This window comes from Nothobranchius furzeri, chromosome 12 (assembly GCF_043380555.1).
Source record: "Nothobranchius furzeri strain GRZ-AD chromosome 12, NfurGRZ-RIMD1, whole genome shotgun sequence".
NCBI lineage: Eukaryota > Metazoa > Chordata > Actinopteri > Cyprinodontiformes > Nothobranchiidae > Nothobranchius > Nothobranchius furzeri.
The window spans coordinates 55,885,876-55,907,398 of record NC_091752.1 but is presented as its reverse complement, the minus strand read 5'-3'; the positions used below and the strand labels follow the sequence as shown (position 1 = coordinate 55,907,398).

At 43.7% G+C, this 21,523-nt stretch overlaps 1 protein-coding gene across 1 annotated transcript; it reads left to right on the top strand.

The window, feature by feature from the left end:
• Positions 1–13,512: 13,512 nt before the first annotated feature.
• On the top strand, positions 13,513–20,721 carry cbx4 (chromobox homolog 4 (Pc class homolog, Drosophila)). The gene is made up of 5 exons (XM_015945668.3): positions 13,513–14,255; positions 14,373–14,416; positions 14,926–14,991; positions 16,712–16,778; positions 18,235–20,721. Exons 1-5 carry the CDS (start codon positions 14,187–14,189, stop codon positions 19,597–19,599), a joined length of 1,611 nt encoding a protein of 536 aa, XP_015801154.1. The 5' UTR covers positions 13,513–14,186; the 3' UTR covers positions 19,600–20,721.
• The last annotated feature ends 802 nt before the right edge of the window (positions 20,722–21,523 follow it).

Here is a 21,523-nt window from a genome sequence, read left to right as displayed (position 1 = left end):
TCCTTTAAAGGAATCTCCTACCATCTTTATGCAAATGACATCCAACTGTACATCTCCTTTAAGCCCCATGAGATGTCTAAGCTGCAGCTGTTACACACCTGCTTAGACTCCCAAAGCCAGAGACTCTCTTGGTCAGCTTGCTTCTCACACCAAACCTTCTGTCAGTAATCTTGGTGTGACCTTTGACCCAGCTCTCACCCTGGATTCTCATGTCAGTTATCTTGTTCACTCTTCCTTCTTCCATCTCAGGAACATTGCTAAGCTGAATCCCATTCTGTCCTGCTCTGAACTCGAGACAGTTATCCACACCTTCATATCCTCATGCTTAGACTACTGCAACTCTCTTTTCATGTGTCTGAGCAGAACCTCCCTGAACCGTCTACAGGTGGTTCAGAATGCCTGTGCTCGGCTTCTGACCAACAAGCCGGTCTTTAGCTTCACCAGCCCCCGCTGCGCCTATATGGCACATTCTCCGTAGAGATATAGCAAGCCCATGATGGAGACAAGCCACTATTCTAGACAGGAAATGTGGTGAAGAATGTCCTTGACCACCGTTATCAAGCTTCACCAAATGTTGGTTACAATGTTGAATATCCAGTAGCACTTGCCGGTCATATAGCAGAAGAGAGTCAGTAGTTACTGCAACAAAAATAGCTACAAATGAAAACAAAAGAAATGAGACAGTGGGTGTGCCAAACACACTGGTGCCATCTTGTCTTATCTTTTGTATTTTATTGGTAAATAAATACCCAGTATTGTATTTTAGTGGTATATAAATGCCCACTTTTGTATTTTACTGGTATATAAATACCCACTTTTGTATTTTACTTGTTTATAAGTACCCTGTTGTATTGTACTGGTATATAAATACCCTGTAATGTATTTTACTGGTATACAAATAACCATGTTGCATTTTACTGATATATATAAATAACCACTTTTGTATATTACTGGTATATAAATACCCTGTATTGTATTTCACTGGTATATACATACTCTCTGTTGTATGCAATTGGTATATAAATGCCCACTTTTGTATTTTACTTGTATATAAATACCCTGCAATGTATTTTACTGGTATACAAATAACCATGTTGCATTTTACTGATATATATAAATAACCACTTTTGTATATTACTGGTATATAAATACCCTGTATTGTACTTCACTGGTATATACATGCTCTCTGTTGTATGCAATTGGTATATAAATGCCCACTTTTGTATTTTACTTGTATATAAATACCCTGCAATGTATTTTATTGGTATATAAATAACCACTTTGTATTTTACTGGTATATAAATACCCTGTACCTTATTTCATTGGTAAATCAATACCCTGTATTGTATTTTTGTGGTATATAAATACCCTGTATTGTATTTCACTGGTATTTAAATACCCTGTATTGTGTTTTACTGGTATATAAATACCATTTATTGTATTTAACTGGTATATAAATATCCTGAATTGTATTTTGCTGGTATATAAATACCTTGTATTGTATTTTACTGGTATATGAATACCCTGTATTGTATTTTACTGGTATTTAAATACCCTGTATTGTGTTTTACTGGTATATGAATACCATTTATTGTATTTAACTGGTATATAAATATCCTGAATTGTATTTTACTGGTATTTAAATACCCTGTATTGTGTTTTACTGGTATATAAATACCATTTATTGTATTTAACTGGTATATAAATACCTTGTATTGTATTTTACTGGTATATGAATACCCTGTATTGTATTTTACTGGTATAGATTCAGAGTAACTCAAAGTTACATTTTATCACTAATTATTTCCTCTAACGGCCACAACTTTCACAGGTTTGCTCCAAACTCTGCATCTTTAACAGCATAATCAATGATTTCTGACTTAAAGGTAAAACGACGCTTACTCTGTTTTTAATTCTTTTATAACAACCTTTCTCTCAAACATTTCTTCATCATGTTGTCCCAGCCTAAGCGGCCTGACAGAGTCCTGATCCATGGGTGTAAAACAGAAGATTTCACTTCTGGACAATTATCTGCTCTTTAATTTTTGCTTTTTGAAACAAAAAAGTTTCAGGCAAACAAGTCTTTATAAAACAAGAATCCTTTTTTCACACTAACTTCCTGGCTTCAGGTTGGTCCACAGGAACAAAGTGCTGGCTTCTTCCTCTGTTTATTTATTCTGTGTCCCTCACATGAGTGAACATAAAGACATGGAAATTTAGTCCAGACTGCTGGGGACTGAGATACGGGACTCGGCTAACCAATTGGGCTGTTTTCTGACGCTTTATTGTGCGTTGGCTTTGATATTTTTTACAGATTACCTGAAAGACTGGGAACATGTCATGTTTTAATGAACTGCTGCAGTCCACAAAGTCTCAAGAGGCATTTAAAACAGGTTTAGCCTGGTTTGTGTCCACAGAACTTTGGGTAATCCTTCTCATTCCTGAACATTTGATTAGATAACAAACAAAAATCACTCCTCTGAATTTGTTCCTGTAGTGGACTGAAGATGAGGGACAAAACAGTGAAAGTTTAAAGAAAAACTACAAAGAAACCCAGAAGAGTGATCTACACCACCTTTAAAGACTACAAGAAAATTCTGGGTCCTTGGAAGCGAAACGAGGGACTTAATTTGAGCCATTATTATTCTTTTTTCTTGTCCTCCATGAAAGTTCACTTAAATTACGATTTAAAATGTACAAATTTTAAGTCTCTGCTTGAAGACAAACTTCTAGTGGGCAATAATTACATGTGTGCAGATTCAGTCAGTCTCCTTATTATCAGAGGGTTTTGTCTTTACTGCTGATGAGTAGATAATGAGCAGAGCGAGTGTGTGTGTGTGTGTGTGTGTGTGTGTGTGTGTGTGTGTGTGTGTGTGCGTGCGTGCGTGTGTGTGTGTGTGTGTGTGATGATTATGATAAATACCCGTAAGTCTGATACCTTCAAACTGCCTGTTTGTGTCTGAGAAGCTGCACCCATTTGTCAGCAGGATGTGTGAACCCATGCGGTGTGAAGATACCTCCACCTCAAAGCTTTGTTTCTCTCTTTGCATCAGTGCATTTTTTTTTCTCAGTGCTCTGTTGTGAGAAAACGAAAGAATCCTCTTGCTTCGCTCCCTCAGCATCCTCCCTTATAAGGCAGATTCAGCAGGAGGATGGAAAAGTGTGGGTTCAGCTAATGCTAAAAAGTGTTAGATTAGCATCACACATCCCAGAAGTCCTCTTGGCTCTCTGTCATCCAGCGCTCTGACAGACTCAACTAAAAAGATATGCAGCATCTGTGTGTGTGCACGTGCACCAAGGTCTGTGTGTGATGTGTGTGTGATCCCTATCATAATTCACATTTACAAACCAGTGAGTTGCTCTCTCTCTCTCTCTCTCTCTCTCTCTCTCTCTCTCTCTCTCTCTCTCTCTCTCTCTCTCTCTCCCTCTGTGTCAGCTCCACTTGTATGACTGAACACACACTGCTAATGTGTGGAGTCTTTGCAGAGTTGTGAAACCCACCCTGTGGTAGATCTGTGGTACGATAATGTGAAACAGTATTATAAAAATAAAAAAATACCCATCAGCTCATCGTCAGCCCCTGCTCAGAGCGTGTGCAGCTGTGGATTCAGTTCCTTTTTTCTAAATCTCAAACAAACGTTCTCGTATTCTTGTCAACAAACCCACATGAATAAGGTTTGCTCTGATCATGTTCACGTTGCAATGAAAGGGATCACGCCAGCAGCTTGTTAGTCACTTGGGCTTCTCAGGCTGCAGGAAGACAAAAGAGACTCTTTAAAATAAGCCGCAGCCGTGACCCGATGAGTTTAGTGAGAGCTTCATCATGACAAGGGCTCTCCAGCTCGGCGCACAAGGGAGACAACCATCTCTTTGTCAGGGTGGGAGTGTGGGCAGAGCTGAACTGTTACTTCAGCTGTCATCATATCTCCAACTGTAGTGTAACTCCCTTATTTCCCACCCATCCTTCATTCATGCCCATAGGCTATCGTCGGTGGTGCTGGTGGGAATGATTAGGCAGGATTTGCTGTTGAACCCCCCATCCCCCTCCCTCCTGCAAAGTCAGGTTCACTTCAGATCCTGGTGAGTCATGGAGCGGCTGTGAGCTGTGTCAGAGATAGAGACGATAACGGACAGAGGGGAAAGTGTAAACACAGAGAGGACCTCAAGGCTTCTTGTCCTGTGACAGCTTCCGCATTTCTTCATCGCTGATGCTTTGTGGAGATTTGTTTCCCCTTTTTTTTCTCTTTTACCTACCATGTCATTCTCTGAAAACAGAGCGGCTGCTCTAAACAAAAACAGCAGCATTCCTCTGAGTAACCGCTCCTGTTCTCTCTGCCCAGTAGGAAACTGCTGTCCAGTCCATAAGTCATGATAACAACCACCTTCCTCCTTCTCCACACACACACACACACACACACACACACACACACACACACACACACACACACACACACACTGTGAAAAACTCCTCACTTGTTGACTTCAGGACTGAGGCATCTTGACATGAGAAAAACATGTGTGTGTGTGTGCGTGCATGTGTGTGTGTGTGTGTGTGTGTGTGTGTGTGTGTGTGTGTGTGTGTGTGTGTGTGTGTGTGTGCGTGCGCGTGTGTGTGTCCACATTCTAGAATTCTTTCATGTGAACACTCACTAAACACAGGCACTCAGATGTGAGCTGAGCTAGAAAACAAACATCTGAAGTGTGGTTCAGCAGAAAGTTTACTGGTTGAAGCTCGTTAAACGACCTCAGTTTGGAGAAACTTGGGTTAATCCTCACTGGACTGACAAGCTAACGGCTAACCCTAATCCTAGTCAAAAATTAGCTAAAAACATATTGATATGAGAATCTTAAAAATTTCATTGAAATTCCTGCAAATTCTACTTTAACCCTTTGATGCATTATGGTCACCACGTGGACAGGTACTCAAAATAGTTATTTATTTATTTATTTGCTATTAAGCACAGCTGTTGAAGACTTTATTGCATTTGAGCCCCTCCATTTGGACTTCAGTAAGTCAAGCCAACATATTTCATGTTCAGAATGCACGCTGTCCACTGAGGTGGACATGTAATATCAATCAATCAATCAAACTTTATTTCAGACAAGGGATATGTCCATAACAAGAATGAAATAAAAATAAAATAAAAATAAAAATACATTCTAATTACAAACCGTATAGGCAGTTGTTCCAATGTTTAAAAAGGACTGAGGAGTACCTCGTTTCACTGTAAGATAAAGATGACAGCGCTCTAACAACAGCGTTAGCTGACAAACTCAGTCGGCAGATGAATTTGTACATGAAGAGCCTTGTTTTATGAATTATTAAATGTTACAAAAATTGTGTTGAAATTTGTTTCATTCATACCTAAAGATGAATGAAAAAATTGTTAAAAAAAATCATTGTTGAAGATTTCATAATTCATGCATCAAAGGGTTAAAAAACATTACCATGAAAAAAGCTGTTAGTTTAGCGTTCTACGGTTATTTAAATTAATTTCTGCTGTAATTAGGAAATTTGTGTGGCAGCTAGTGTTTTGGTTCACTTCCAATGGACAATGTCATGTTACTGAATAAATTCATAAAGGTTAATGCAAATTTAAATGTATAAATATCCACCAGTTTAGCATTTAAAGGTTGTATTCATGCTATTTTATGATTATTTACATATGCTAAGAGCAGTAGCTAACTTAAAGTGCAGTCTGAGACAGAATATCTTTAAATTCCTGCCCTAACAACCATACAATATAAAAGTGATCGCATGTAAAGGTTTACAAAGTAGCATTTGCACAGACAAGATGGTGTTTCAGTTTGCTAAGATTGGAGTTTAAAGCCATCCAAGTGTTAAATATTATAATATTCCCATCAGAATTGGCCCAGCTGCACCTGGATAGTTAAACGCTGTTTACACTATTTACTCTTATTGGTAATGACACATTTCATTAGCCTTATGTCTAAAACTGGAAAGAATATAGAGGTTTTTAAAACACTATGAAACATTTGGGAATGGATTTTTTTTAGCCCTGCTCACACTAGCCGCTCATCAATCCAGTCAGATTTAGTCTCTGTTTCCCCAAACTGAGGCTGATCAAAGCGCTCCAGTTGAGACATCACCAGCTCATGACCAAACGCCTCTTAAACAGACCTTCGGCTGTAAAAGTTAGATGCTTATGAACAAACATCAATGGCAGGAGAGATTAAGCGTTTGCTTTAATAACCCATTTCTTCTTTTTTCTAGGACTCCACTTCAATTGGGCTCCTCCATCCTTTAGGCCGCTCTATAAAATGTCCACTCTCCCTCCTGTTATTGATTTGCCATTATGTTGTGTGGGGGAGAAAAATCCATCGGCCTCCCTTTAAATAACCATCACATGAGGACGAGAGAGATATATATCACGGTGGAACCGTATGGAATGGGACCACACGGGACCCCAGTGGAGGCAAAGAAATCCTGTCTGAGCGTCTTTTCCCCTGACAAGCTGCTGAATTTTCTTAAGCTCTGCTGAATCAGGACTTTCGACTGACGCTGGTTGTGTGTTTTGTTGACAAGGATTGTTTTCTCTTGGTCTTTGAATCACTTTTTTAAGAATTTGTGTTTTTAATCAGGTCATAAATGAATTTTTAGGAGACTCTGAGACCGCTGGCTGTAAAACAAAATAAGTTAGAATTTGTCTTTGACAAGTGCACATGTGCTCATGTTTGCATTGGAAGAATTATTAGCTGCAGTTTACTAATCCAGCCTCTCAGAGAAAGAAATCCATTCCTAATGCAACTTTAATGAAATGGATGTGGAAATTTACTGTCTCCGTGTTGCCAAGAAAGCTTTTTGAAGTTTGTCCAAATCTGATATGAGGCTCACATCTGACTTAGATAAAGGACGAGCATATATTACAAATGCGTGCGTCCCGAAAGCAAATGTTCCACTTTTGATCTATTTTATCAACTTTGGTCCAACAGTGAAGACGTCTTCCCGTCACACTGCAGCCTGGACAGTCCTCAGATGAGACCTTTGTCCTTTTGATTGCAGGAAGCAGAAACACACATTAGGCTGCAGCTGTTGGAAACAAAAGGCAAAAGGCTCACTGGTTTTTAAAAGTCACTGAATAGAGACAGAAAATAATTGATAGCCTCACTTTCATCACTTTTTTTTAACAAGACCCTTGGAACCGGTTCAATAATGTCTCTGTCTCATTGATATTTACCGTACTTTCAAATTTACAGTAACCGTTATGCAAAGGAAGGGTTTGAGAAATTTCACTCAGATCAGATGATAAGAAGAAAAAACTGTTTCACAATTCACCCGAAAAAAGAACCCGACAGGTCTTTTATAGAAGGTTTAACTCTTCAACCAACCAGATATGAACCAATGAAGGATCTTTGTTGCATTTTTTAAAAATGTACTTGAAGAAATTAAAGAGATGGTGTTAATAATGGAGGAATAGTATTAAAAATAAAGTAAAAACAAGTTTTACCTTTCATTTAAAGATGTTTTAGAGCCTTTTTTTTTAGCTCATGTGTGTTACAGCTTTAATATAACCCTGAGACTAAAGCGTGCTGCAGAGGTTGACCTGCTGGTCAAGGAGCTAAGCCTGGCTTCATTACTACTAAATTAAAGTTGCAGCATTCCTTTAAGGAATGCATAGCACTCTGCACCTGCCAAGTCTGAAACCAAGAGAACGGTGGAAACTAATATTGTGGCTGATCAGGTGTAATAATCGGAAGACCTGGCATGTGTTGGGGGTGACTCAGCTGCTATGACGCAACATTTTCGCTTAAATTAACTTCATTTTAGACATTTTTTGTTGTCTGGTTGGTTGGCTGTGGTGCCATCTTGAAATGAGCCAAACCCAAAAGTGAAGCAGTTGTAGATGGACATTTAACCATTACTGTTTCATTAAAGAGCAAGTCACCCCCTACAAGAAACTTACTCTACTCCCACTTCGTGTTTAAAAAATGCAACAAATGCTGTTGTCTGGCAGATCGAGAGGGCGGAGCTGCTAACAAACATATTGTGACATCAAAATGTACCAGCTAACATCATTGTGCACCTCTTAGCCCATAGCTGCGATAGATTTAAATTCAAATAGGGTGCAGAGTTTTTACCCAACAAACGGCACAACACTGTGCATTTAAATTTTAACTAAGATGCACTAAAGTGCCTAATTATTGACTACAGGTGTCTGCAGCACAATTAGATGCTCATTTATATAGTTTATCAGCAGCAAAAGGTTGATTTGGGGGTGACTTGCTCTTTAAAATACACAAACATGGGTAAAAACATTATAGTCCCTCTTTCATTTTATGTCTGTGGGCTAAAGGGCTCTGTGAACAAGTCATACGGACATTTACAGAGTTTTAATGGAATAAAATGACTTGAAATTCAACATTTTCTAAACAATTGCCAGAAAGACAACAAAAGATGTCTAAACTCTTATAATACAGTATATATAAACAGAGAGCGGGATGAAAATGAGCAGAATCATGCACACGAGTGTCTCGGGGGCTTAATTAGAGCAGCACAGAGTGAAATGTTGTAAAATGATAAATAATTCAGCTGGATTGGAGACGGTGGGAGTTTAGTGACCCTGCAGCTGAGCATTCACGAGTTTGTCCAAATGTAATAACGGGACAGTTTTATTAGTTCAAACCCCAAAAATAAGAAGGATTTGATTGATGATTGTAGGGCCCTGAACGATGTTAGAGCTAACACCTTTTATCCCTGCTGGAGCCGGTGAGGTTTGCTCAGAGTGGCCTGCATGTTGCACCATGTTCAAGACTCACACCCCGAGAGCTGGATGAGCTGAATGAGCTGCCACTGAGCCATTTGAGTCTGCATTCATTCATATTTTCTACCAGCAGGCTAATCGTTATGATTTAGTGCTTTTCTTTTTGTGACTTCTTCGTTTTCACGGTGCTTTCATTTCTGCTCCTTTCTGTTCTTTACTGTGTTGTAAAAGTTTCCACGTGGATGAAAATGGACTCATTTGTTGAAATGTTGAAGGGATTAGTTTAAATAATGAGAAAAGCTTGACGAATCAGGATGTTTCTGAAGCTTTTAGAGGGAGAAAAGCAAAACTTTGTCTAAATTTGAGCAAAAACAACACATGTCCTCCTCCTGCAGCATTAATGACTTGTTTACTGCCTTAGCATGGGTTTGAGGCCGCTGGACATCACAAAAAGCAGAGGTACGGGGGACACTACAGGACACGCAGCAGACAAAGAGCTGCCTGTGAGCGGCTCAGGAAGAGGCCTTCCTGGCTCTGATGTGGCGAGCTGCAGTACCTGCGACACACCGAGTTCCTGTGTTGAGTGTATGATGTCTGCTGCACGCGCCCTGGAGTGGCGGGCTGCTGAGTGACAGGAACACACACTGACAGGCAGCCCTGCCTTCATGAGTCCTGACAGGCTGGCCTCAAGCGAGCGGTGAGGGACTGAGAGAGGGATCCTCACAATATATCTGAGAAGTTATGAGGAGGAAGTTTAATATGAACAGAAGGGAGGGTGAGTAACAGACGGAGCAGGAGAGGCAGTGCCAGTCATTTTGTGAGTTTGAACAAAGCTTGAAAAGAGCAGATAAACTCTCTTTGTTTCTAAAACTGCTGAGGAAGCACAGTGTTTGCTACCTCTTTTTGTTATTTTTGCAAACCAGCAGCTTCACGTTGGACTGATTATCTCTAAATTCAATACAAATCTTAAAACCCAGCTCGCTGCTCAACTAAAGGAAGCTTGCTTTATCTCTCTGCTCCTCCTTTTTTTCTTCCTCTTCTCTCCAAGCAGCCAATCACAACCCAGAATGAATGATGGGAAAGAGAGAAGCGGGCGAACGCCTGTGTGGCTGAATTTCCATATAGATAGTGGAGCACATTAAACTTGTCTGTCTGCAGAGCTCTTTGTCCACTCTTCCTCTTATTACATTTTGATGGAGAGATGGCAGCTTCATCTACATCATCTCATCACCCCCTCCCTCTTTTTCAACCTCAGAGTGGATGTTTCTATTTGAGCAGGACACTTGATTGTTCCTGACCTGGTGTTGACCCCCTCACCCAGAAAAATAAAGGGATAAACCTCCAATTTTCATGTTCCTGTTGCTTCATCGACTCTCCTTCCTCTTGCAAAATGCACATTTGCACATTCATCATCGACGAGAAGGAACATGGTGCTTCCGGGCTTACATGTAAATTAAGACGCAATTAAAAACAGGCAAATAAGCTGTTCCCAGGAGATGGTTTGGGGGTGAGGCGAGGGCTCTCAGGATAAGGGCCCGTGTCACTCAACGTTAGAGTGAAGGCAGCTAAATCTGAACGTTGAGCCGTGCACATTTAGAGGAACCGCTCTCGTCACGTTGGTGGAAACATCCACCCCATCCTGAGGAAATCATTTTTGCTTCAGATCAGGCAAAAAAATATGCAAACAATTATTCAGTGGATTATTCAGCCATTGTTCTCTGAAGCGTGCTATTGTGTGCTGCACCATTGTGCTGCATGGACAAGCTTGCTATTGTGTGTTTTCAGCACAAAGATGTAGAGTTATCACTGATGGCAGTGGACGTGTGTGTGGGGTGGGGGGGTGGGGGGTGAAGAAACAACAAGCTCAAACCAAATTCCAACGCACCACTATCCTCGGCTCTCGCCCCTCTGCCAGCCCTGGAAGCCTGCTCTCTGCCTCTCTCCCACCTCCCTCCTTCTCTTCACTCTCTCCCATGCTCCCTTTGCACTCTCCCTTCCCCTCCACCTCCTGCTCAGGAGCCAGAGGAGCAGAGGAAAAGAGAAGGGGAGGATCAATGGATGTGGTGCTGAGGGTGAAGGTGGGGGTGAACCCCACACGACGGCAGCCTCACAAGCAGGGTGCAGAGAGGAAGGGAAGGGAGGGAGGCAGTAGGGTAGAAGGGTGCACCCTGGCAGAGGAGGTCCCTTCGTTGCAGACCTGTCTCCTCAACAATGGCCGTGACAGTGACACTGGAGGAGGAATTTCCCTCTCCCTCCCTCCCCCTTCCAAACACACACACACACACACACACACACACACACACACACACACACACACACACACACACACACACACACACACACACCACACACACACGCCTTCATTAAAGTCTGCGGAGGGAAGATGAATGACTTCCTAATAGCTTTCATTTGTTACAATTATCATAATTAAACATATGTCAGAAGCAGACAAAGGGACGGGGAGATTTCTGTGTTAACACCTCAGGCAGAGGCAGATGCAGGTACCTGAAAGGATCTTTTGTTACCAGATAATAAGTCACCGAGCATATTTACTGTAATTAAAGAGCCTCTGATTCAGTAATTCAGAGTTTGGCTGATCTGTTTTCAGCAACACTTTGGACCTGGTAGTATTTTTATCCCATGCCTGCGTCCTTCCCATTGCCTGCAGAGAAACGTGAAAAAGTCTAAAGACCCTTTAATATTTTTGTGACACTTCCTGCTTTGTGTTAAAGCAACAATATTTCCCCTGATTGTGGAGAAATGCCTCAGTTATGAAACATAAAGGGGACTCCCCTCCATGTCTTTATTTTACCTCCATCTGTCCCATCACAACTGAGTTCCTTCCCTCTGTGGTTCCTGGCACCATGCTGGCTGGCTGGTGCCAGGGCAGGGAGGCCTCCTGAGCTGCTTCATCAAACACCTGATGCATTAAAGGAGGCAAGGTGAGATAAACAAGAGAGATATGAAGAGATGATGAGAAGGGACCAGATCACCTCTTTACAGAAATGCTCAGATTTGTTTAAATCAGACAAAGATCAGTTCAGAGGAAAAACGACTTTTTCACTCTTGCAAAATGTAAAACTCTTCCCCTTGCTGCTGCATCAACAACTAGAGAAGAGGTTGTTTTGGCTGACCATGGGTTTATCCTCACGTTTCAGATAACACAATCATCTAACCTTGACAGCTGCAACAAGACTAAATCAGCTTCAACTGTTGCATGCAAATAGACCAACTCCCTCCAGAGCGTGGGATTCCACTCAGATTCATGTAGAAAATCTCATTTTGGGTTAAATCTCTAAAACATTATCTTGTAAATTCGATGACTTTGGGTTTATTTTTTTTACTCCATCTGATGAAGCTTCTTTCTGTCAAAATAATCGAATGATTTCCTCTGGGTCCGCTCTGACTTTCAGCGCGGGTGGATAAAGTTCTGCAGAACTCACCTGCAGCGCGCGACTTCGACAAACTGGTCGGAAAACACACACCAAAACCAGATGTTTCAGTCTGATCGGAACAAAAACGTCTCGATGTGATCAATAATTACAGCTCGGAGCGATTAGGAGCCACTGATGAGCAGCGCAAGTCTTTTCTTTTTAGATTTAGATTTCTGTTATTTCTGAGGAACGTGTGGGTTTGTGGAACTCCGTTATCTGCGTGCTGCCGATGCTGTTTATTCGTTAGACTGATTAATCAGATGGAGCCGCTAATAGGACATATAAAGGTTATGTTGTCATGATCCCCCCCTAATCTGAGTCAGAGGATTTTCTCAGCGATTATCTGCGCATTGACGCAGACTCCAGGCGTCCTTCTCGTCAGTACAAACATGAAATGGCACATAATTTGTATTTTGGGTACTTGCTGAGTAAACAAAGCTGACAGAATTGCCGCAGCTCAAAAAGGAGCAAAACAAAAACAAACGCTGTCGGTGCGTTTCGATTAGGAGGAAAACGTGACAAGGTGGTGATTAGAAGCTGGGGTGGTTTTCTGCGGAATTGTTTGTGACAAACTTAAACTGGCTGTTTTCTCTCCGAGTGGGGCTCTTTTGCCATTTTAAATGCTGTTGCTATGGGGAGCAGGGCGTATGCGCTGCCTGGCCGCGCGGATGAAGGGCACGGAGGAGAAAAACGCAAACCGTGCGTAAATTATTGGCTTTCATTGAGCGTGTTTGCAACGACCACGACCGTAACCCTCCCCTGCACGCCAATCCGAAGTCAAAGTCAAGAATAAATGTGCGCAGAGTTCCTTATTCCTGCGCTTTTGGTCTATTACCTTATATGGCAGGGCAGAGATAGATCGTGCCCGTGTTTAATAGGCTGGCCGCTGCCGCTCTGCTTAGGCTTCATTTAACCCTTCTGGTGCTGAATTATTTTTAGAACGAAGGGGGAAACATCGGTTTTGGCTCGTTCGTTTCTGTTTTTGCACCTTCCATGCGCCACAAACAATAAATACTTTCGTTTCGGTGACATTTACGCGCGGTAGATGGGTAATTTGCGCACGGAGGCAGGTTTTAAAGATCATGTTTCCAATAAACTCCCCATAAATCTGTTGTCTCCATGTGGATGACATTTACAGCATGGATAACAAGCTCTCTACTAAAGTGGTTTAAGCTGCTGGATTTGGTGTAGATTTGGAAGGGAACCATTACCAGGATTCGGTAGGGCTGTCGGGCCAACAAGATGAGAGAGTCATGGAAAGGTGTCACAGGTAACTTGGAGCGGTGTCAGACAGCGTGACCTAAATATGGAGTCTGGATATTTCCAACAGGTCGAGATAACCAACTGAAACAGATTTCCCCCCATTTTCATCAGCTTGAACAGAGGCTTTGGGCGCCTCCTTTGGTGTGTTTGTTGAAACTCTATCAGAGGACAGGTGGCTTAACATTAGCGTTCAGTTGATTTTTGGTGGAAGTGCCACGCTTAAAAGTGTGCTACGTGTTTGGAAACGTGTTTTTCCTGTTCATCTGATAAATCCTGATCGTTTTCTTTTAGATACATTTTAAGGTTATGGGATTTTAGAAGTGAAACATAATATTTCCATCTGTTTTTGTGAACAAGTCAACCACAGATGCACACATTTTCTGTAATCAGATGACACATTAAAAATCATCAATATGCCCCCCGCCGGTCCAGCTCGCCCTGCAAGGTCTTCAACCCCCCTTCCTCCCCGTTCTCCCATCCTCCTCCTCTTCATGACGTCACGCACCGAGCAGAAGCACGAAAAGAGCTGCTGTGGATATCTCTGCTCACTGCCAGGACTGGAGGAGTGTGCAGAGAGAGAGAGAGAGAGACTGGAGGAGTGTGCAGAGAGAGAGAGAGAGAGAGAGAGAGGGAGAGAGAGAGAGAGAGAGAGAGAGACCGTCGAATTTGGATACAACCGGAAAACTCTACCCGAGCGCGCACGGAAGGCACCGAGAAAAGAGAGCTGCACACCGACGGTGCGAGACCGACGTCTCACCGAGCAACCATGGAGCTCCCTGCCGCCGGAGAGCACGTCTTTGCGGTGGAGGGCATCGAAAAGAAGCGCATAAGAAAGGTAAAGCAAGCCGCAGGGAGGAGGAGACGTGCAAGAAGAAGTGCGCCATGCAGGAAAATCTGATTACTGAGAATAATGATGATGCTGATATGAGAATGTCCTCCGCCACCTCCACAGGGCAAGATCGAGTACCTGGTGAAGTGGCGAGGCTGGTCCCCAAAGTAAGTGTCTCTGCAAAAGCACATCTGCATTCCTGTTAATGACGGCTTGGAAGTGAGGGACGCGCGCGCGCGCACGCCATTTGTGCCCCGCTCGGTGGATCCGCGGATGCCTTCACCAATTTATGCGAGGGAGGGGGTGGGGGTGCACGGCCATGTAATCCCGTTTTAATTATTTCTGCTCTGCCAGCGAATTTGCGAGACAGTGGCGCTAAAATGGCCGACTCGAGCGCTTCACACACACACACACACACACACACACACACGGTTTGTTATGTCGCACTTGCAGCTTGCGCGGGTTTGTGATGTTTGTGTCAGGATGCTTTTAGGATGTTTGTGGGATTAAACTGAGTCAGGGGATGTTTACGCGGGTCTGTCTCACCTGCACCATGTTGTGGGAATGTGTGTGTGTGTGTGAGCGAGAAAGGCCTCTGTGTGCATCAGTTGAAAAAAGATACTATGCACGTGACAGCTCCCTGACTGACAGCGTGTTTGTTTTGCTCCCTCTGCAGATACAACACATGGGAACCGGAGGAAAACATCCTTGACCCGCGACTTCTGGTCTCGTTTCAGCACAGGTGAGAGGGAGAGAGAGAGGTGGACTTCGCACCACGCAGGCCGCTCATCCTCCAGTTCAGCCATGTCCATATAAGGGCATGGGAGGAGGGCGCTATCTACCCCCTTCCCTCCCACCCCCTCATAGGTCTAGTCACCCAGGGGACAAGCAGGATGATAATTCCTGAATCCATACAGGAGAATTCAATTCATGGGGGATAATTGAATATTTGAAGTTCTTATTTAACATCATGAGATTTGGTCAGGAATGCAAATGGATGCATCCATTTAAGACAGTTTCCCACTTTCATCAGAATGATCGGGAAGAATGGGAAATCCATGTTGCCACGCAGATCAGACTGTAAAATGAGGGCTTTTGTGCAAACAGGAGACAGTTACGGCTGCGGGAGATCAGCTGACCAGTCACGGGTTTGTTGTGGTTTTAGGGCTCATGTCTTCTTGGATGCTTGAATCGGCGTGTTTAGGGTAACGGGTCAGCCTTGTGTCTGCAACCATCCGAACCAGACATTGAAATGTTAATTAATTCAAATGCTGTGGTCATTTAATCTCTCACACAACAGCACCTCTTTGTATGTGTGTGTGTGTGTGTGTGTGTGCATGATTGTTTGTCCTGTGTGTCTCTGTGTTGCCCTGCGAAGAACTGGCTCTCTGTCCAGGGTGTACCCCACCTGATTGCCCCTTGACCACTGGAGATAGCCCCCCCCCCCCCCCCCCCCCAACCCTGTGACCCTACATGGACAAGCGGGGTCAGAAACTGGATGGATGGACAACCGCACCTCATGTGTGTGTGTGTGTGTGTGTGTGTGTGTGTGTGTGTGTGTGTGTGTGCGCGCACCCATGAGGCCTGACAGACACTCCCTCTATAGGCCGCTGCCTTGCTCATGGGACTGAGTGAAGACAGTCTGGGGAAAGGAATTTGCTTTTCTGAAAAGGCTAATTGACACACAGCTCTCCTCAACGTTTCCAGTGTACCGTTCTCATATTCCCCCCCGCCTGCCTGAGTGTGTGTGTGTGTTTGATGGTCACGGGGAGCTGCCTTGCCGCTCTGTGTGTGTGGATTCCTCTCTGCTCCCTGTGGATGGGGGAGGGGATTCGACGAGGGAGTCTGTAATTGCCAAATCTTGTGTGAATGAGGGTCACCCCGTTAGACTGGCTTGAAATCGCAGCGAGGGGGATTGTTTAGTGTGGGCGGCTCTACGGGCAGCTGTGATGGTTTAGAACATCTGTAACAAGAGGCCAGCGCCGTCGGGGTGATGTCTGACTGAGCATATGTACAGCTGGCCTTCACCCACCGCTGGTTATTTATGACAAGGTGCTGAGTCAAGGCTCGTATGGGGAGGGTCATTTTTCACCTAGAAACCCTGTATGTTGATAGCGTAGCTGCTAGCATCCCAGATGTTAGCTAGTAGCATTCTTTTCCTCATATCCTGCTCACAGATCCACTGTCGGAGGATATGCTTCAGGAGGGTGGATGTTTCAAAGCTGAGGAGAGATTTCCCCCGCTCTAGCCTTAATTGAATTTCTCCGGGATAATGAGAATATGGAACGGGTCGATTACCACGGGGAGCTATGCAAATAAGGACTGCAATGCTTTGCAGCGGGCCCACGTGTGGATGCTCATTATCCTCTGAATCCCTGTTCCACTTTTGACCTTGAATAGAAGCAAACTAATGAACCAAACCTGTATTTTTAATGCAACCTAATCATCTTCTCCTTCCACAGAGAGAGGCAGGAGCAGCTGATGGGATACAGGAAAAGAGGACCAAAACCAAAGCATCTCCTGCTTCAGGTATTCATCTGTTTCATCTCCCTATAGTGGAAATATCTCGAGTCACTGCAACACTTCAGAGTTTCAGCCCGTCAGATGTCCGGAAAGAGAAGATGCCACACCTGCTGCTAGTAGTATATTTCAGCAGAATTTATCTGAACACAAGCATGCCTCGCTGCGTGAGGTTGAAAATGCAATGCTCTTGTGCGCTCTTCTACCAGCTTTAGCTTGTTAGCTTGTGCTAAACACCTAACCCACGCAAAAAAACACAGTCTGCCAGTGGGATGTCATTGAGCGTGAGGTTTGCAGAACCAAACTGAAAGCGTGATCACATTTTGTGAGCTTGTCCTGATTGCTGTGCAGCGTTGCAGAGTGAGAGGCCGGCTCACACGTGGCCGGCAATCAGGAGCAGAGCGTGACATGTCCGGTGGCACTTCAGTGACCTGGGGTTGCAGCCACGGCGTCTTGAGTGTTCCGCTGCAGTGCCCCTCTGACGGCTGCAGGGTCAGCCTGTGCATGGAGGGAGTGGGGTGGGGGGTTAAACTGACTGGACGTTTTATTTTGATCTTTGAAAGGCTTGAGTATGCATGCAGCTGCTGGGGTGAAAGCTTTAGGAATGGGCAGCCACAAATGGCCCCTGGACTGCGCTTTGGAAATGCTTATTTCAGGATATTTAGGAAGTAACAGATTTCTTTGTATGCCTGGAACTATTTTACTGTTCTATGAAGAGATATCGAGTTTACAGACCTTTTATCAACATGTTTTAATAAAAAGCTTCAATTGGATTGTTTCGCTTTGTAAATAACTTTCAGATGACTTTGTGCTGTGATTTGGAGCGAGCTACTAACCCTAACCCTAAAGGGAATTTGATCATTTTAATGCCTGTTAGAGATTTTCTGTGACTGTTTTGCGACACAAGATGATGCATGTTTTTTTTTTTTGGACATGGCTGAGTTTTGTGATTTAATAACTAACAAATTGGTTCTCTTGTGCAAATGTTCTCCCTGAAACTTAGTTGAAAAGTGTCTAGATTGGTTTGTCATTTATCCTCGTTTAATTTCGGTTCTTACTCATGAAAACCCAATTAGGAAGGCATTTGGGACCATTGCAACTTTATAAGGAGGAACAATTCTCTTGTTAGTTTTTTTAGAAAATGTTTTAAACTCTAGTGACATGACACGGTGACTTTGTGTCCCATGCATGAACACGGAGAACTCTCACAAACGTTTTGAGACACTTTTAAAAGTCCAACATTTGCAGCACGGTATTGGCTAAAGGAAAATCAACAATGATGCTAAAATTAATGCATAATAATGCATCCAACTAGTTTAAATAAACAATTTTGGGAAGAAGTGAAAAGGACTCACCTTCAGTTTTGAGCGTATCCATTTAGGACCCCGTTTACATTCATAGGGCCCACAGTAGTCTCTATACGTCTAAGCTAAAGTCTAACGAAGTGCTGTGTCTTTTGTTTCAGGTACCCTCATTCGCCCGCAGATCAAGCATTCCAGCCGGTTTCGAGGACACATCTCAGGACATAGAGGCTACAATCAAGCCTGATCCCATCCAGGTGCAGCGCTCCCAGCCTCAACAGTACCAGCTGAACAGCAAGAAGCACCATCCTTACCAGCCCGGCAACGCGGAAGTGCCTGCCGATCAGCTGGCCAACAGCAAAAAGAAGTTTATCTACCAGCTGAACAGCAAGAAGCACCACCACTATGAGCCGGACCCACATATGTACGACACACAGGCGTCCAGACTTAAGGAGGTGGTCAAAGTTCAGGAACCAGCCAGTAAGCCCACTAATCCTGGGTGGAACTTACCTCTGGCCCTGCAGCAGAAATGGATCCGGGACAAAGACACTGGCTGCTTAAGCAAAGTCAAAGAGCTGGCTGTGGAAGTGAGGAAACCAGCTGTTAAAGAGGCGCAAAGTGAGAATGCACTGAAACCCAACCCCAAGGAGGCGACTCTACCGACTGCTGTTAGCAGCAAAATGAAGATAATCAAGAACAAAAACAAGAATGGACGCATTGTTATTGTCATGAGCAAATACATGGACAGCAACAAAGTCCACGGAGCGAAGGACAAACACAGGGACTCGTCAAAAGAGGACAAAGCACAAAGCACCAAACCTTCTGACCACCTGGAGAGCAGTATCCCCAAAGAGATCTGCAACAGCAGGCCCATCTCTGTCGCAGAGCATCCTCTAAAATGCTCTCCAAAGGACAGGCATTTTTCCAAACCGTCACCAAGCACAGCCGAGGAGTACAACACTGAAGTGGCTCGGGGTCAAGCGGATTTACCGGAAGACATGCCCCTGCAGCTCACCGCTAGCTCTCCACCAACATCTTGGACTGCCGACACCAACATCCCAATGCCTACAGCTGTCGACCAGATTAGGATACCCTCGTTCCCTGGCGACCGGAAGCGGAAGCTCTCCGATCCTGTCGAGGACAGAAGCAAAGTCTTTCTGGCGTCAAGGAGCTTAAGCGTTCCCTGCAGCGCGGTGGCACCCCCTCAGGACAAACCCATGGACCTCCACTGCAGCGGCCCACGCGACAGCCGCTCACCTACGTGCGAAGCCGAAGGAAGCCAAGACGAGCCAATGGACCTCAGCTGCCACAAAAACAGGAAGCAGGTGGAGGCAGAAACCCAACCGCAGGTAGACCCCCAACCCACGGTAAAAGACACTCCGCCAGTCCACGAGGACACGCAGGAACCCACGGACACGTCTAAAGAGCAAGAGAATAAAAAACTCTCCCCTTTCATGGGAAACATCATCATCACGGACATCACAACAAACAGTCTCACCATCACCTTTAAGGAATACGTTCCCTTCTGAGGAGCAAAGCAGGACTCGTGTTCATATGTGCATATGTAAAAACATCCCAAATCTGTACAGATACTCAAATCTGTCATTTATAACTGAAAAGGTTTGCTATGATGTTTTATACTGTAACTCCTCTGCGACGTAGCCAAGAAAGTGCCCTCGAATATTTGAGCGAATGCATTCAGGTGGAGATGCTCCATGTAAAAAAATAAATAAATAAATCACCTGGAGCTGAAAAACATGCTGTTTTTCTAAAACCAAACTTATATCCTAAAATTTATGAAGTTTTATATGCTTTGTATTAATAATTTCTTATTTTGGTCCGGAAAGCAGAGATAACCTGAGTGTACTGTGATCACGGCTCAAATTGAAAGCACTTAAATCATTTTTATAAATATATATATATATGAATATATTCACTTGTGTCATTACTAGTGGAGGAGCAGCTCACACATGTTACTATTTAACACTCTGTTAGGATAAGCTGGCGTCCTCACAGCGGATGGACTCGGTTCCACGTTTTTCTGTGGGTTTGTTTAAAGAAAGGGAAAAAAAATTGCCACGAGATGCAAGTTTAACAAGAAGGTGTGTCTGAACGTCGTGTAAACACGCGGTCACACTCCTGAGCAGTCCGCCCGCTCATTCTCATCAGGATTATTGAACCATAAACGCTCACAGAGCAAAAACAGTGTCATTCATCAAACCTCCCACCTGGTTTACCTCAGATAACGCAGGGTGTCATCTCGTTCAGCGTACACGAGCACTATACGCTTTATAAAAAGTTCTAACAGGGTCGTAACAAAACCTCGAGAGATTAAGCTGACTCTAAACCCCGTTCCTTGCAAACCAATGAGTCTAAGCTATTTTAATCATGCTGCTGAAAGCTGTGGGATGTACTCTATGGCCTTCCGTGCACATTGAATGCAAATCTGAATGCTATAGGCTATGAGAGTGGAGACATGAAGAGTGCGTATATTTATTGTTGTTTTAGAAGCAGAAGCCGTTTCCCGGCATCGTGAGTCGCGTCTGATTGCTTCATTTTGTTTTTGCTTCTGCTCAGATGATTGTTGGAAGTAGATCGGCCGACTTGTTTGCTCAGCTTCTTGGATGTTTCACAATAAATCTGACCTTTGACATGCTGCTCTGGATTTTTTATTCACTCTACAGACACGTTTGTTTTGTGTGCCCCCCCCCCCCCCCCCCCCCCAAAAAAAAAAAGAACTATTTGGAAACATTAAAAGCTGCTGGCTGTTTTTATGAGGCTGAGTAGGAAAAACAGATCAGGTTGCATAAGCACAAACCATCCTGCACAAAGGGCTCTGTGTGCGTTGCATAACCATGCTGGTCACTTGTGTTATTAAAACCTTACCCATGCATTATTTTCCTACTGGGCCTGACCCCGAGCAGGAATGTAAACAGGCATGGAGGAGGGGAGGGAAGGCCATTATGTAATCCTGAGAAAGGCTTTAAGGAAGGTAAATAATCCCTCAGACGGAGAGTCAGAATGACATTTAATAATAACCTGCTGTTTTTCGGCTAAAGCATCTGTGCTTAGGCCACAACAATGCAGAATTTCACCCAAATCTTTGTTCAGTTACAGCATCAGAGGGCCAGATATCGTGACCTTTTCATGAATTGTTTCATAGCCTTGATCATAAGAGGTCACCGAAGGCCTGGAGCAGCCTGAGCTGCAGACAGAAATAGTTTGAGCGGATTGCTCTGACAGGAAGGCCCTGGAATGTGCGAGGTGTCTCTGGGAGGTGCTTGCATCAAAGATTGTTGTCTGGGGAAACTGAAAGGAAACAGGAGGCCAAGAGGGAGCGCAGAACTTAATTTGAGAGAGGAGTTCTGCTTCCTGGAAGAATTTTGAGTTTTAGAAATGTGGTTTGGTAGAATATTGTAAAATCTGTAATCCTGCTCATGTCTTTCACCTTTG

What these genes read in the sequence shown, in the direction of transcription:
- cbx4 (XM_015945668.3), top strand. Translation starts at nt 14,187, where the DNA reads ATGGAGCTCCCTGCCGCCGGAGAGCACGTCTTTGCGGTGGAGGGCATC. An exon ending in AAAAGAAGCGCATAAGAAAG is followed by an intron (nt 14,256 to 14,372) that starts GTAAAGCAAGCC and finishes CCACCTCCACAG; the next exon opens with GGCAAGATCGAGTACCTGGT. An exon ending in TGGCGAGGCTGGTCCCCAAA is followed by an intron (nt 14,417 to 14,925) that starts GTAAGTGTCTCT and finishes CTCCCTCTGCAG; the next exon opens with ATACAACACATGGGAACCGG.